General features: G+C 32.0%; 1 protein-coding gene across 3 annotated transcripts in view; it reads left to right on the top strand.

Annotated features, from left to right (window-relative positions):
- The window catches only part of LOC149478422 (multicopper oxidase 3-like), a 96,761-nt gene extending 83,522 nt beyond the window's left edge, over positions 1-13,239 (top strand). For all 3 annotated transcript variants that reach the window (XM_089709297.1, XM_089709298.1, XM_089709296.1), the window contains exons 8-11: positions 6,164-6,275; positions 7,096-7,198; positions 11,520-11,706; positions 12,035-13,239. In XM_089709297.1, coding sequence (XP_089565423.1) covers positions 6,164-6,275; positions 7,096-7,198; positions 11,520-11,706; positions 12,035-12,771 — 1,139 coding nt within the window. In that variant the 3' untranslated portion in view covers positions 12,772-13,239. The remainder of the gene's footprint in view (positions 1-6,163; positions 6,276-7,095; positions 7,199-11,519; positions 11,707-12,034) is intronic.
- The last annotated feature ends 930 nt before the right edge of the window (positions 13,240-14,169 follow it).

A 14,169-nucleotide genomic window follows, 5' to 3' on the forward strand; every position in this document is an offset into this window, starting at 1 on the left:
TGACTTGTGTAGGTGTATAATTTAATGTTATGTTTCATATAGTTATCGTGATGGTGAATTTAGTACAATAATTTACCGTACCATTGATATAAATTATCTAATAATTGAAAAAACATTTTAAAATTTGTGCGACGTTTCCTCAAAAGCACGAATTTTAGTGCTGTACTACGTTCAATGTTAATATCTTGTGGTAAAAGTATATCGTATGAGGTAACCAAGTGTGTAAAATGTAGGTAGCAGTTATAAAAAAAGGTACATAATATATTCTAAGTCATCTCTATTTTTTCCGATTTCAGCTATTCTATTCCTCAGTTTACATTATAAAATAGCACAATAAAACAATATAATACAATTACAGAAGTTCATAGGAATTCCCTAATAAATCTAGGTTCACAATGGAGCATTTTCAGTTCCTTGACAAGGGTAGTGATTCGAATTTAATTAGTGTCGCTATTTATGGGGTTCGTTAGTTCCTTTGAAACCATGGGAAGTTTACCTTGCATATTTCTGACAGGCATAACTTTAATAGTAGGATGGAAATTTGTGGTTTGTTGGTAAAACTGTACATTATAGGGCGTGGAATTTGGGGGTAGTGGGGGGTGGAGAGAGGGGGGGGTGGGTACTAGGAACTTCCCCTGTAAAGGGGGGGGCGCGAAAATTAATAGTTTTCGAGATATTTACAAATTAAGTTTTGGTCCACCTAAAGCAAAGGGGGCGCAAAGTAAGGACTTAGAAAATTTTTGATCTAAAGTGAAAATTGTATAGGAATCATAAAATACATAATTTTTATTCAAAACGCTAAAATAAGCATGTTTTATAAAAAAAACTTTTTCTCTAAAATTATTGATGATTGATGATAAAACCTAACCTAACCCTTTCCCTATCTCCTCATGTCTTTTTTATATTGTCTCAGACACTGCCTTAGCTCCGGCGCTACGGGAAGTGCAGCCCTTCCGCCCTTGCGTGACAAAGCACGGTCGCCCGTACTCCACTTCGCAGCTTCAGCTTATTGGTCGCCTTCGGCGACCAGCCTCAGCCGCTCCGCTCCGCACGGCTCCCGAGCTTTGTCACGGCGGGCGAGGGCTGCTCTCCCTCCGCGCCTCCGGCTTTTTACATACACTCTAGGGGTAGGGCAGACAAGACCACGTGGAATTCGGGGTTGACAGCTTCGGTTCTGTGGCAAGTCTTATGATAATGCAATGCTTATTTTAGCGTAACGTTTTTTAGCTAGATTCGGACTTTCGCAGCTTAATATTGAATACATAATATTCCATCATTGAAAAAATTTACATTTTACAATCCGTCATGTATCTTGGTAATTATCAAGTTTAGAGAAAAGTTGCCCCAACAAAACATGCTTTTATTAGCGTAATCTTTACGATAAAACAACACACGTAGGTATTTGATTTTTTTTTGCGCGTCGACGGAGCCCCGCTTCGCGGGGCTCCTATTTCTGTGTAGTTTTTTTTTTAAAGAAACCTAACCTAACCTAACCTAACGGCTAACCTAACCTAAACTAGATTTTTTTTTGCGCGTCGACGGAGCCCCGCTTGGCGGGGCTCCTATTTCTGTGTAGTTTTTTTTTTAAGAAACCTAACCTAACCTAACCTAACCTAACCTAAAGGCTAACCTAACCTAACAAATTGAGGGTGAATATCTCCGCCATTTTTGATTTTAGAGAAAAATTGTTCCTATAAAACATGCTTATATTAGCGTTATCTTTACGATAAAACAATAATAAATAGGTGTTAAAATGACACCAACTCCATCAAAAGTCCTGCGCCCCCTTTGCTTTAGTCCAACCCAACTAGCTCTAGTGTTAAAAGGTTATCTAGTAATCCGAATAATCGGACGATTAAATTATTTTATTCATCCGGTAATCGGACGACTAATTTATTTTATTCATCCGTTTAGGGGACGACTAGACACTTCGATTAATATTTTTGTTAAATTATAAATTGCGAATATTAATAATTTTATTTTATTTAATCTATTTTACAAAAACTATACTTAATAATAATTATTTTTAATGTTGTTGTTAAAAAATATACAAATTTCATAAATAAAATTTAAATTATAATATTTTTTTTGTTAGATAGAAATGTTTTACCTGAAATGAAACGCGTTTGACAATCGCTGTAGGTCAATTTGACACTGTCATAACAGTAAGTTCGCGTTTCAAAGATAAAATGGAGTAAAATTTTCCGATTTTCAAAAATTCGTGACTCAAAAACAAAAAGTTTTCGCGCTGTGAAATTTCAGATTTAGGTTCCATAGGACAATAGCTAACCACAAAAAAAATTACGACTCTCAACTCCACGCCCTATAATGTACAGTTTAGCCGGTTTGTTTGTAGTTTATACGTTTATAAATAGGTATGGAGAATTTGTGAGTTTTTGATATTGAATTCTAATGTAGATAAAAATTTCAACTCATTTGTAATGAGAATACCTGTATCTATTCCATATTCTCACTAAGTGGTTAAATTATTTTAACATGAACTTATTTTTTAGTAGCTTTAAACATTTATTTTTCCCATTTTCAGTTTAAGTGTCTATAATGGTTTAACGAAATACGTTTAACAGTTTTCGGATAAATTGTGGATTTAATTCTGCAAACTTGAAATCGACCGTAGTTGTAGTAAATGCGAAAGTTTGTAAGAATTTATGTTTGTTAGTCTTTCACGCGGAAACCTCTAAACATATTTTGGTCATGGGAACATGACAATAACATGTACCAAATTAGCAAAAGCTATCGAAATAATTTATTTACATTTGATGAAACGGTGTACAGTTAGTCAAATTATAATCGTCAGACCAAACTACCAATACTAAGAAATTATACAAAGCCCGTTTCCGTCCTTACCGAGTTTCTGCCAAAACCCACAAGACAAAGACTCCAAACGTTATAATTTACCCAATATCTTCGCACAGTTCAATGGTTCAAAGCAATTGCTCATTACAGCCTTTGACAGATTATTGCTTTGAACTCATATCCAAGAGATGAACATCTTACGCTACTTATGAATGCCCCATTACGTTCTGATCAAGTTTACCAAAGAATTAGGAATTAAGATTTCTAGGTATTGCTGTGGTTCTGGCGTTATTGAAGATGTAGGTTAAGTGCTTTCTAGCTTTGTAGATAATATACGCTTCAGTGAGCGATTATAATAAGTATAACGAAGAATTTAGTCTTTTGTAAAGTACAATAGGCACTGTTCATATAATATTTAGGGATAAAATAGTTTCAACGAACTTGAAACGCGATTTTCCGCTGTAATACGCTTGCAAAGTGTTCAATATTTCGGGATAAAAATAAATAGTTAAGCTTTTCTTTTCGTTTCTAAAATCATTTTTATATTATTTTCTCAATTCTCTATGTATTGAATTAAATGTGAGTTTACAAATTACGAAAAGAAAAGGCAAAGAATACGAAAATTTAAATTAGTATCTCTATACATAAAAACTTCAGTTACATATTCTTAATTTCTACACGCGTCAGGAAAGAGATCTCTTATTCAGTTTAAAATATACCCTATATTCAGTCAATACACGCAATTTTGCCTAGCCAGCATTTTCGAGGGTTCTCTTTGATCCCGTATGAATATGTAAATTGTGGGACACTATGAACTGCAGTGGAGTACTGCTAACCTTAGATACTATGTATTGTGTTTTTAAATTTTATTTGCATGCTAATGGGCGGTGCGTACAACTGTACAAAGGTTAGTAGAAGGTAATGGTAGTGGCGTTAAATTATTGGTTTGTATTTATTAATAAATATAATATTGTTGTAACGAGATAAACTATTATTACTCAAACTCAAACTCAAACATTTATTTATTCAATTAGACTTCTTCGAGAAGCACTTTTGAAACGTCAATACATATTTTTAACATTTACCACCGATTCGGAAAGCAGTATCTATGGAGAAGAACCGGCAAGAAACTCCATACCGGCAAGAAACTCCATCAACTCCACTCGCATTGTTCCGCTCCTATTGGAGTGATATAGGGCCTTCCTCGATAAATGGAATATCTAACAGTGAAATAATTTTTCAAATTAGGGATAAGCGCATTCCAGCAAACAAACAAACTCATTAGTTTTATAATATTAGTATAGATAGAGCCTGTGGATAGAGCAAATACTAAAGTTGTAAAGTATGTTTAGTTGATGTGGTATTTTTTTAGATTTTCAGTTTATACTTGTTGAACAAGGTATCAAATGGCTTAAAAGCATTAAAATTTGTAATAAATTATACGCAATTATAAGGGTAAGAAGTGATGAAAAATTCAGACTTAGTTTTAGTGCTAAGTGCTAAGCACTTTTGATCTGAAGCGATTCTCTTAAATCTTAATAAAAACCTTTTAGCCTTAGCCAACTAAGGGCTCTTTTATGAATTGATTGCGAATATTTTCATATTTAAAGTCAATTAATCTAGTTTTAGCATTTTTTTAATAATTTTATATGAAAATGCCTGAATTTTTACTAGAAACAGTAATTTCTTCATCTATTTGAGATATTTTTCTATAAAATTTTCAAGAGATTAAGATTATTCAATATTCAGATATTTCATTACCAATCAAATCGTGATTTATTCTCTTTTATCATTTTAAGCGATTTTACAAATATTTTTTTACGGATTAATAATATTACTCAAAATGAATTAAAGCTTTTTTAATAATAAATGTAAAATTTATTACAATAATAATATTATGATAACAATGTTCCAAATAAAACTCATACCTACTCAATACTCATTGTAGTACATTAAAAAGTTTTTAATCCGTCAATCTACCCTCATTAGGTTCTGATCCACTCTTCTAGTTAGCGGGATTAACTACCGAGAAGGAAAATTAGGTTATATTCTATCTTTAATAAAATGATAATTATTCCAGATTTCAATTTTATTATTTTTATAAACCAATATGGAAAAAAAATATTTGTGTATTTAATTCGTGTCAAAGCTAACAAGCATTGAATTAATATTTGGCGAATTTTATCGCAATGTTGTTTTAGTTTAAAATTTTTGTTTTGCTAACATTTAAATGTACATATTAGAGGTTTTATTTTCATTAGCAGTGAAATTAAAATTTACTTGTAAGCTTACTCTAAATTGCGGGATTCGAAGCTCAAAGTTAAGTTAAATCAACAAAATAAATAACTTTTAAATTGTATTGTTGTATGTTAATTTACTTATAGTTTACATTAAAGCTTTTCACTGTAGATTTGAAACTTATAGCATTTATAAATAATTCTGTTAGTATACAAATGGGATTAAATAAGTAATTCTGATCACGCCTTAATTAAATAGACTTTTTTAAAAGAACTTTTAAATAATTATGTTTAGCGAATAATCAAAGAATTACTTATGCAATTCAATTTACGTAGTAACTTTTTAACCAAGGAGCAAGTATAGATACAAAGAGCATATTTCAAAATTATTTTAATTTCGTGTACCTACGATGTCTGGGAAAAGAAGACTTTCTGAAAATTAGCCATTATTCATACGATTTAATAAAAAGCAATCTTAAACGAAGTGGGGTCATCATGTCTGTCAACCCAGTGATTGTCACGTAGCTATGGCCTCTCGTTGAAATCGAAATGTTTTTCGAGTCGATTCGCCCACTCTAGTGGAGTGCTCGTTCGATTGGAGTTTATAGCCACTCCTACACCTGGATTGTTAGGAAATGGTGTTGTGGTGTTAACTTAACATTAAAACACGTTGCATAACGTACAGACACACAAATAACTGCACAATTTCATAAAGGGTTTCCTTAAAAATGGTGATAAGGCAAAAATGTTAGCTAAATATCCATCTTTTGTACCTAACCACTTCCTATATATGTAGTATTTTCTGTATTCACACGCTTTTCATAAACAACAAATCAACGTTTTTGTTTTACTATCGCCTCGTAATCGAATAAATCGTTTCATAAACTCGTATAACGATTAGATACCTTTTAATTTTTATACAAAAACTTTTAGAAACAGTTTGCACTAGGGCGGTTTGAATGCAGGAATTTTTCTCTATCTCTATTTTTTTTCATAGAAATATAGCGAAACTATTTTCAATATTATTAATGAGCCAATAAATATTAATTTAGGAATGTTTCCTATAGCACTATTATTTACTATTACAATTAAACTTATCCTATTTGTTACAGCTACATCCCTAGTGACGTACGCGGGTGAGCGCTTTGACTTCGTCGTTGAAGCCAACAATGAAATTGATAACTACTGGATTCGATTCCGCGGCCTAATGGACTGTGATGAGAGGTGTGTTTTATTTTAGAATTATATCTTAAATTTCTCAAAGCTTTTTAGGTATAAAGTTTATTTACTGAAAACGTAGTGTTAACTAATAGCCTGAACTTATTTAATGATCTCTAAACTCATTCATAGTTACTTGCAAACAGATGTTTGTTACATTCAATTAAGTATCTCTGTTATAACAACAAATGCACTAGAGAGTTTCTTCAAACTTTTCATTATAGGTGCATATTATATCAACTTAGGTTGCATAATATTATTACAATGCTTTAATTCTTGCTCACCACATCAATTTGCTTGGAAGAAATCGCCCACGTGTGATAAAGCCGCTCTTTGAACATCTATATTCTATATTATAAGCTCTCTCAACATATAACATACTATATTTATGTGTATGTACAATAAAGAGTATTCATTCATTCATTCATACAATGCATTATTTTTCGAGCCCTCTGGTTCCTCTACTCCCAGCTTCAGTATATCACTACTTCTTGGGACACTGTAGTGTGTTTATATTTTGGAAACTAGTGCAATGAATCATAACTTATGATACTCATAATTAGACATTGGATTATATGCACTAAAAAAGGCCGAAATATGCACTAAAAACGATTAGGTAATATGCCTAAAATATGCACAGTAAAAAATAAAAAAAACCTATATTATTTTTATTTATTTTAATCAAAGATTGTTCAAAAATAACCAAATTTTCTTAAAATTAAGTATGGTTTTTGTGGCAATATATAATTATTATAATATTATGTATTATATTAGAGACATAGTAGAGACTAGAGACTATAATTTATCACAAAATTGCTATACACAGGTTCACAAAAGCGAAGCAAGTGGCAGTATTACACTATGAAGGCGCAATGGAAGTAGAACCGGCCGGCGATCCCACTTGGGAAGAATTACATAATGAAGGACTTGTAAGTATAATATAATAAAATAAACGAAAAAATATTTAATTTACGAAATTAATAATTATACTTACACAGCGAAAACAAAACATAGGTAACAGTTTATTCACATTTACAGTTTTTTAGATCATAGTACTTTGCAAGTACCTATTATTGATGATAATTGATAACTAACTAAACGATTAACTTTTAAATGATAGGATGAATTTTTTTTACAAAATTTTTGGATTTAAGGCATTTGAATGCCTTAAAACCAAAATATCAAATTCAACGGATAGGATGATACAGTTCAATCTACTTTTATATTTTCTTATAAATCTAATAATGAAACATGACGTTAAATGCATTTGTCCTGTACCCATTTTTTAAATACAATGTATTTTTTTATTCTTTTACTTATTTACAATAACAATTGAGATATCAATTACCCATTTTAATGAACTGTAAACATTGCCAGGTAATTAAACCTTGGAGCCTATTTAAGGGCAAAATTTTTGGTCCATTTCTTCAGTAAATAATTAATTCAGACAGGCAAATGGCGTCCCAAATCGGACGAAGTTAAATCTTTAAGCAATGACCTAATTACGTTTTATATTGTGAATAAATTATTATATAAGGGAAACGATATATTACTTTACACAAATCAGCACATCTTCAATATTTGCACCCGTATTGATCATACATAATTTAATGTTTCTTTAGATAATGTAAGTTCGTTGTTATTTTGAATATTAAAAACATAAAAATATAGGGTCTTTCATCATGGGTTTGCCGTTTGCGGCCTGTTATAGTGGCCATCTCGTTTAAGTAACATTTATCAAAAATGTATTTTTTTATTCAGTAAATTATGCCAACACACGAATGAACAATAGCCACAAATAATAAATATTAATGATTAAAATAAATGTACGTTAGAAGTTAGAACGACTGCTTTGCGTCTTTCTCACAAGTAGACGTTCATATACCCATAGCCATAGGTAGATAATTACTATACCCCATACCATAACGATTATTACCTTTAAAATATCCATATTCATCAACACCAAGCCAATCAAACAGATTTTAACAAACATAAGGTGTCAGGACAAACGTTTAATCCCAAGGAACAAGTTTTGCGAATCAATTCAACTTGGTGAATAGTTCAATCGAGATCACTGGAATTCTGAATACATCTTGATAGAAAGCTTTGGGTAGATATAGATGGCCTATGGTTTCAGGCCTATATTGTTTAGACGATATACGTTCAGTGTATAAACCGTAAGACTAAGCCTGTAGCTACAATGACGTAGGCTATGGTATTGAATTGAGTTTAGAGGAAAATGTTTTTAAATACCTAAGTGATTTAATTATACTTTAGTAATCTCAAATATCCAAAGAAATGTGAGGGCTATAATATGGACATAATAAATCTGATGTTTGCAGTTTGATTTGTCAAATCTGATACTTATTTAGTTTGCGAGTCTGAAGACCCAATTTTATTGGAACAGCATGTTATATTTTCAGTTAGTTAAATGAGTTGATTGAATACAGAATAAACATTATATTACATAGTATTATATATTAATGATGGTGTGGAATGATTCATTATATTTTAAGTAACTAGCAGTCCGCCCCGGCTTCGCCCGTGGTACATATTTACGTTTTCTCTACGTAAGAACCATCCTCGTACTTCAAGGAATATAATAAAAAAAGAATTATCGAAATCGGTTCAGCCGTACTCGAGTTATGCGCTTACCAACACATTTTGCGATTCATTTTTATATATAAGAAGATATAAGAGAAGATAGATTTTGCTAGAACACGTTAGGGATTTGGGAAAATGATATATTCTATAAGTAATTTAGGATACCAAGAATGACTAAAATTCTGATAAAGTTTGCTAAAGCTAAAAAGCTAAATTTATAATAATTATTTTCTAATTCCAACCATAAACTCCTGGTTTAATTTAATAAAGTATCAAACCGACAATTAAACTTAAAAGACGGGCAAGTGAAAATGCTCCTCATAAATACTAGTACAGAGGCGACAAAATTTCAATTACTTTAAAGCCAGTCTAGTGACATATCACACTAGCGGATTGCGAGCGGTTTCAAAGCGGAGCGGGTGCGCAACGAATACGTTGCGGGCGCGCAACGAACACGCCGCGGTTGCGCAGCGAATTCGTTGCGGACGCGTCATTTTGTATACTCTCGCACAAAAGCCAGCCCTTCCGCCTTGCCTAACTTCCATTCAATATTTCCATCGTTTCTGTAGCACTCAATTTTTTAACCGTACTGTGGAAATGCACTTACTTAACAGTTAACTAAAGATGTAATAACAACTGGAGTTGTTAAAAAAAGGTGCTATAAAATTGAATTACTAGGACTTTTAGAATGTACCATACATTCCAAAAGTATGTAACGACTGACCAGTATAATCTCTCCCATAGCAACGTATGTTATAAAGAGATTTTGTGAACCTAATTATGAGCAAAGTGATAGTGAGTTGCTGGTTGCTTGATAAAATTTTCTATTCACTGCTATTTATCTAATAATAAGATAGCCCTGTTTTAGTTAAGGAGCTTTAACATTTATTTCACTAATGAACTTTCTTAATGAGCAATTAAGTTATCTGATTGCATTTCGACCAAGATTTAATAGATAAAACAATACCCTAAACATTAACATGTTATGAAACTCGTAAAAAATAATGATCTCATAATTATTATACTATCACAAGTTATAAGTAACAACCAGCACGGATTCCATTTTGTTAATGAGTGTACATGACTGCGACGTAAACGTTGCGCATCTGCCACGCGTCCGCAACGAATTCGCTGCGCAACCGCAACGTATTCGTTGCGCACCCGCTCCGCTTTGAAACCGCTCGCAATCCGCTAGTGTGATATGTCACTAAGCTGCGTTAAGTATTGGTTGGTTTTATAGTTGCCAAGCTATTCCACTTTATGGCATCTAAGTGAGGTTCAAACGCTTTTAAATAAGTTTATTTACTACTTAAACTTTAAAAGTGGCTGTAGATAAATTGTTTTGAAAGCAAATAATTATACAAGCGATGAACTTGCGTTTATTGCAATGCAATTCTTAGCGTTTGTATTCAGACTAACGAACTAAATGCATTGGTGCTTAAGTCAATAATACTATTGTTTGATTGCTGTTCTCTCGATTGAAATGATGTATTTCAAGATATACAATGGAATCACAATAGGGGTTTATTTAGCCATGATGCAATACAGATATATTGTGGGCTAGATAATTAAGTAAATCTTTCGTTATATTGAATCAATTACAATACTCTTATGGATTAACTTTACTTTTGTTATTAGCGATTAGATGATGGTACATGTTTTGAAACTTAAATAAGATTAAAAAATCTATATAAATTTCTCGTTTATTGACCGATAAGCACGCTATTTTGATAATGTTACTCCGATAAAGGTATATAAAATTATCAATATACATATTGGTATTTATGCTGAAATACCAACAATATTCTATTATTATTTCAGCATAAATCCCAATATCAAATTGATATTTAGTTTTAAAGCATTCAAATGCTTTATAGATGAGAAATTTAAAAAAAGGGACGTCCGCGTCGCCCCGAAAATGCAAAAGACTGCTTCGTCTAATGATTGCAATTTTTGTTCGTTTATCAACCAACTTATTAAATGGTAAAAGATCCGAACATAGGTCGACCTTCACCGGCGTGATAATAGAATGAGACCAATTTTATAATAAATGTAGTCTATTAAAAAATCTATTAATGATGGGTTTAAATATGGATGGGTTTAATCCTGGACAGGAAAAATTAATTAAAATGTCCTGTCCAGGATTTTTTCAGTCAACCCATCTTTAATAGATTTTTTAATAGACTACATCTTCTTATATATAAAAATGAATCGCAAAATGTGTTGGTAAGCGCATAACTCGAGAACGGCTGAACCGATTTCGATAATTCTTTTTTTATTATATTCCTTGAAGTACGAGGATGGTTTTTACGTAGAGAAAACGTAAATATGTACCACGGGCGAAGCCGGGGCGGACCGCTAGTATATATATAAAAATGAATCGCAAAATGTGTTGGTAAGCGCATAACTCGAGAACGGCTGAACCGATTTCGATAATTCTTTTTTTATTATATTCCTTGAAGTACGACGATGGTTCTTATGTAGAGAAAACGTAAATATTATGTACCACGGGCGAAGCCGGGGCGGACCGCTAGTTTATTATAAAATTGGTCTCATTCTATTATCACGCCGGTGAAGGTCGACCTATATTCGGATCTTAGACCAAAATTGGTAAATGTCTATACTAACATTACTTTTTTATTTCAGCAACTAAACGCATTAAACAAAGGAGAAGAAGACGATGAAACTATAAGTGTAGCTGAAATGAAGTCTCTAAAAGGATACGATGATAGTCTGAAAGAAGTGGCCGATTATCAGTTTTACGTCGCATATGACTTCTATCCTAAGAACAATTCGCATTTTCATAGATCACCGTATTATGGGTATTATCAAGGTAAATGAGATTATTGAAATAAGTTTTTAAGAGCAAGTTATAGATTACCTAGTTATTGTGAGATATAATTTTTTTCACTGTGGCGAAAGAAAGTTATTTTACCACATTTTAAAGATTCACAACATGATAAAAAAACTGTAGCAGTACGCCAAAAAAATAAGGCATTCAAGTCAGGATATCATTTCTATCCGATATATTTTTTAAACATGACATTGACACAAACAAATCTATTATTATAAATAATATACAGCAAGACCTTTATAACGTTATAAAATAATTACCTTTGCCAATTACATTGCTTATTTATAATCATAATCTTTTTCCACAGTTCCCGAACCAGACAACCGTCTATACACACCACAGTTAAACCACATCAGTATGAAAATGCCGTCCAGTCCCTTACTAGTATCACGACCATCCTCAGACAATTTCTGTAATTCCTCAAGTATAGCAGAATCCTGCAAAGAAGGCTTCTGTGAGTGTTCTCACGTACTTTCAGTTAAACGTAATGCAGTCGTAGAAGTTATTATCGTAGACGAAGGAGTAACTTTCGATGCAAATCACCCTTTTCACTTACACGGACATTATTTTAGAGTAGTCGGTATGAGACGATTAGCCAGCGAAATAACAGTAGATGAAATCAAAGCATATGATGCCGCGGGACTCATGAAACGTAATTTAAAAAATGCGCCGTTAAAAGATACAGTTACAGTACCAGATGGAGGTTATACGATCATAAGGTTTAAAGCAGATAATCCTGGATATTGGCTATTCCATTGTCATATAGAATTTCACGTAGAAGTCGGTATGGCGCTTGTTTTTAAAGTCGGGGAAGAAAAAGACTTCGTACCAGTGCCTAGAGATTTTCCAACCTGTGGTAGTTATATGCCAGATAATATGTTAGAACATGAAACTACACCTAAACCTAGCGATAATCAATATATTTCTATTACTCATTGGTGGCCAGTTGTGTATCTTAATAATACTAATTCTTCTGCCGTTCAAATGACATCACCAGCTTTTGTTGTATTATATATCTGGATAATTAGAATTCTCATAACGTAATAGTTAAAATAATTGGTCTATTTGTAAGGTTTGAACAAATGTAAATTGTGTGTCGTTCTCACTCCTTTGTCAGTGGGAACGAATTTGTACTTATCAGTAATGTGCTATGTTAATTTATTATAAATAACTTTTATACCGCAACCAGTTTTATTTATTGGACAGTACTTAGGTTCGTGTTTGTGTATTTATTCCGTTTTTGGTATTTCAATATTGAATATCGAAATATTATCGTGTGCTGTATCGATGTCGGCTTCTGTAAATATTCCTCCGTCTGTGATCTTTCCAAGTGCCTTGCCAAAAATATGAGACATTTTGAAAAAATGTTATATTTGTATGATTATGGATGTCGCTGATGATATGTGATATTATTTAGTTTTAAGCTAGTTATAAGGTTGTCTTGTATTAAAGATGTATTAATAAAGTTCCAAATATGATTAACTGTGAATTAAATATGTTTGTAGCATGGAATTTGTGTATTATTTTATCCTTTCCTAATACTTTTTTACATGAAATGTTATGTCCTTTAGATTCAACCAATTTATTACTACTAAGATAACATCAAAGTTATTCTTCTGTGCATTTCCTACTATTGCCATTTGGAGAAGATTTCCTCTCATATCCGTCTTAATAAATTATTTATTACAAAACTTAAAAGGGGTTGTGATGGGAATAATATATTATTATGCCTCGATCATGGTACGAAAGGCTTTGTGTTTGTGGTGACTATCCTAATGCAAGTAAGCGAAACGAAATTAAGTTCACTATTCCTTCAAAATTAAACTATAATATTACAAATTGTATCAGATACAAATGGTATCATTTCAATAATATGACAAAAACATGTTGACTTAATAGAAGACTAATAATTATTGAGACTATTAATTATTGTATTCATAAATATAACTAGTTGTTTTTAAACATAAGTATTTTTTGTTTTTCGTTTTCAAGAGCTCGAGAACAGTATAAATTAATCGAATTCTCATTATATAATTTCAAACTATTTCCAATCCACAAGCCAAATTTAACGATTTAAAAAAGTATATAACCAATATACTATCATCTACATATTATCACTTGCTTATAATGCACAAAAATCTATAATCCATAGCTAAAAGAACTTTGCCAATTAAGATAACATGAACAGAACTAAATCAAGTCGCAAAAAGAGGGGATCGAGTAATAAATATCGGTAAAAGATGGCTGCCGTCTTGAACGAGAAAAATAGGCTTTGTTGGTTTTATCAGATCATGCTAAAGGGTATAGGGAGGGTAATCCGCTTTGAATATGTGATAACTGTATTTATTGTATGTTGATCCTAGTAGCTTTTTCCCAAATACGGTTATTAGCATGCTGGTATATATTAGTATAGTATATATAGAAAGCTAATAAATAAAAAAT

Source organism: Colias philodice, chromosome 22 (genome assembly GCF_061535455.1).
Source record: "Colias philodice isolate Cphi_HAF_F1 chromosome 22, ilColPhil1 Martin Lab GWU primary, whole genome shotgun sequence".
NCBI classification, from domain to species: Eukaryota; Metazoa; Arthropoda; class Insecta; order Lepidoptera; family Pieridae; genus Colias; species Colias philodice.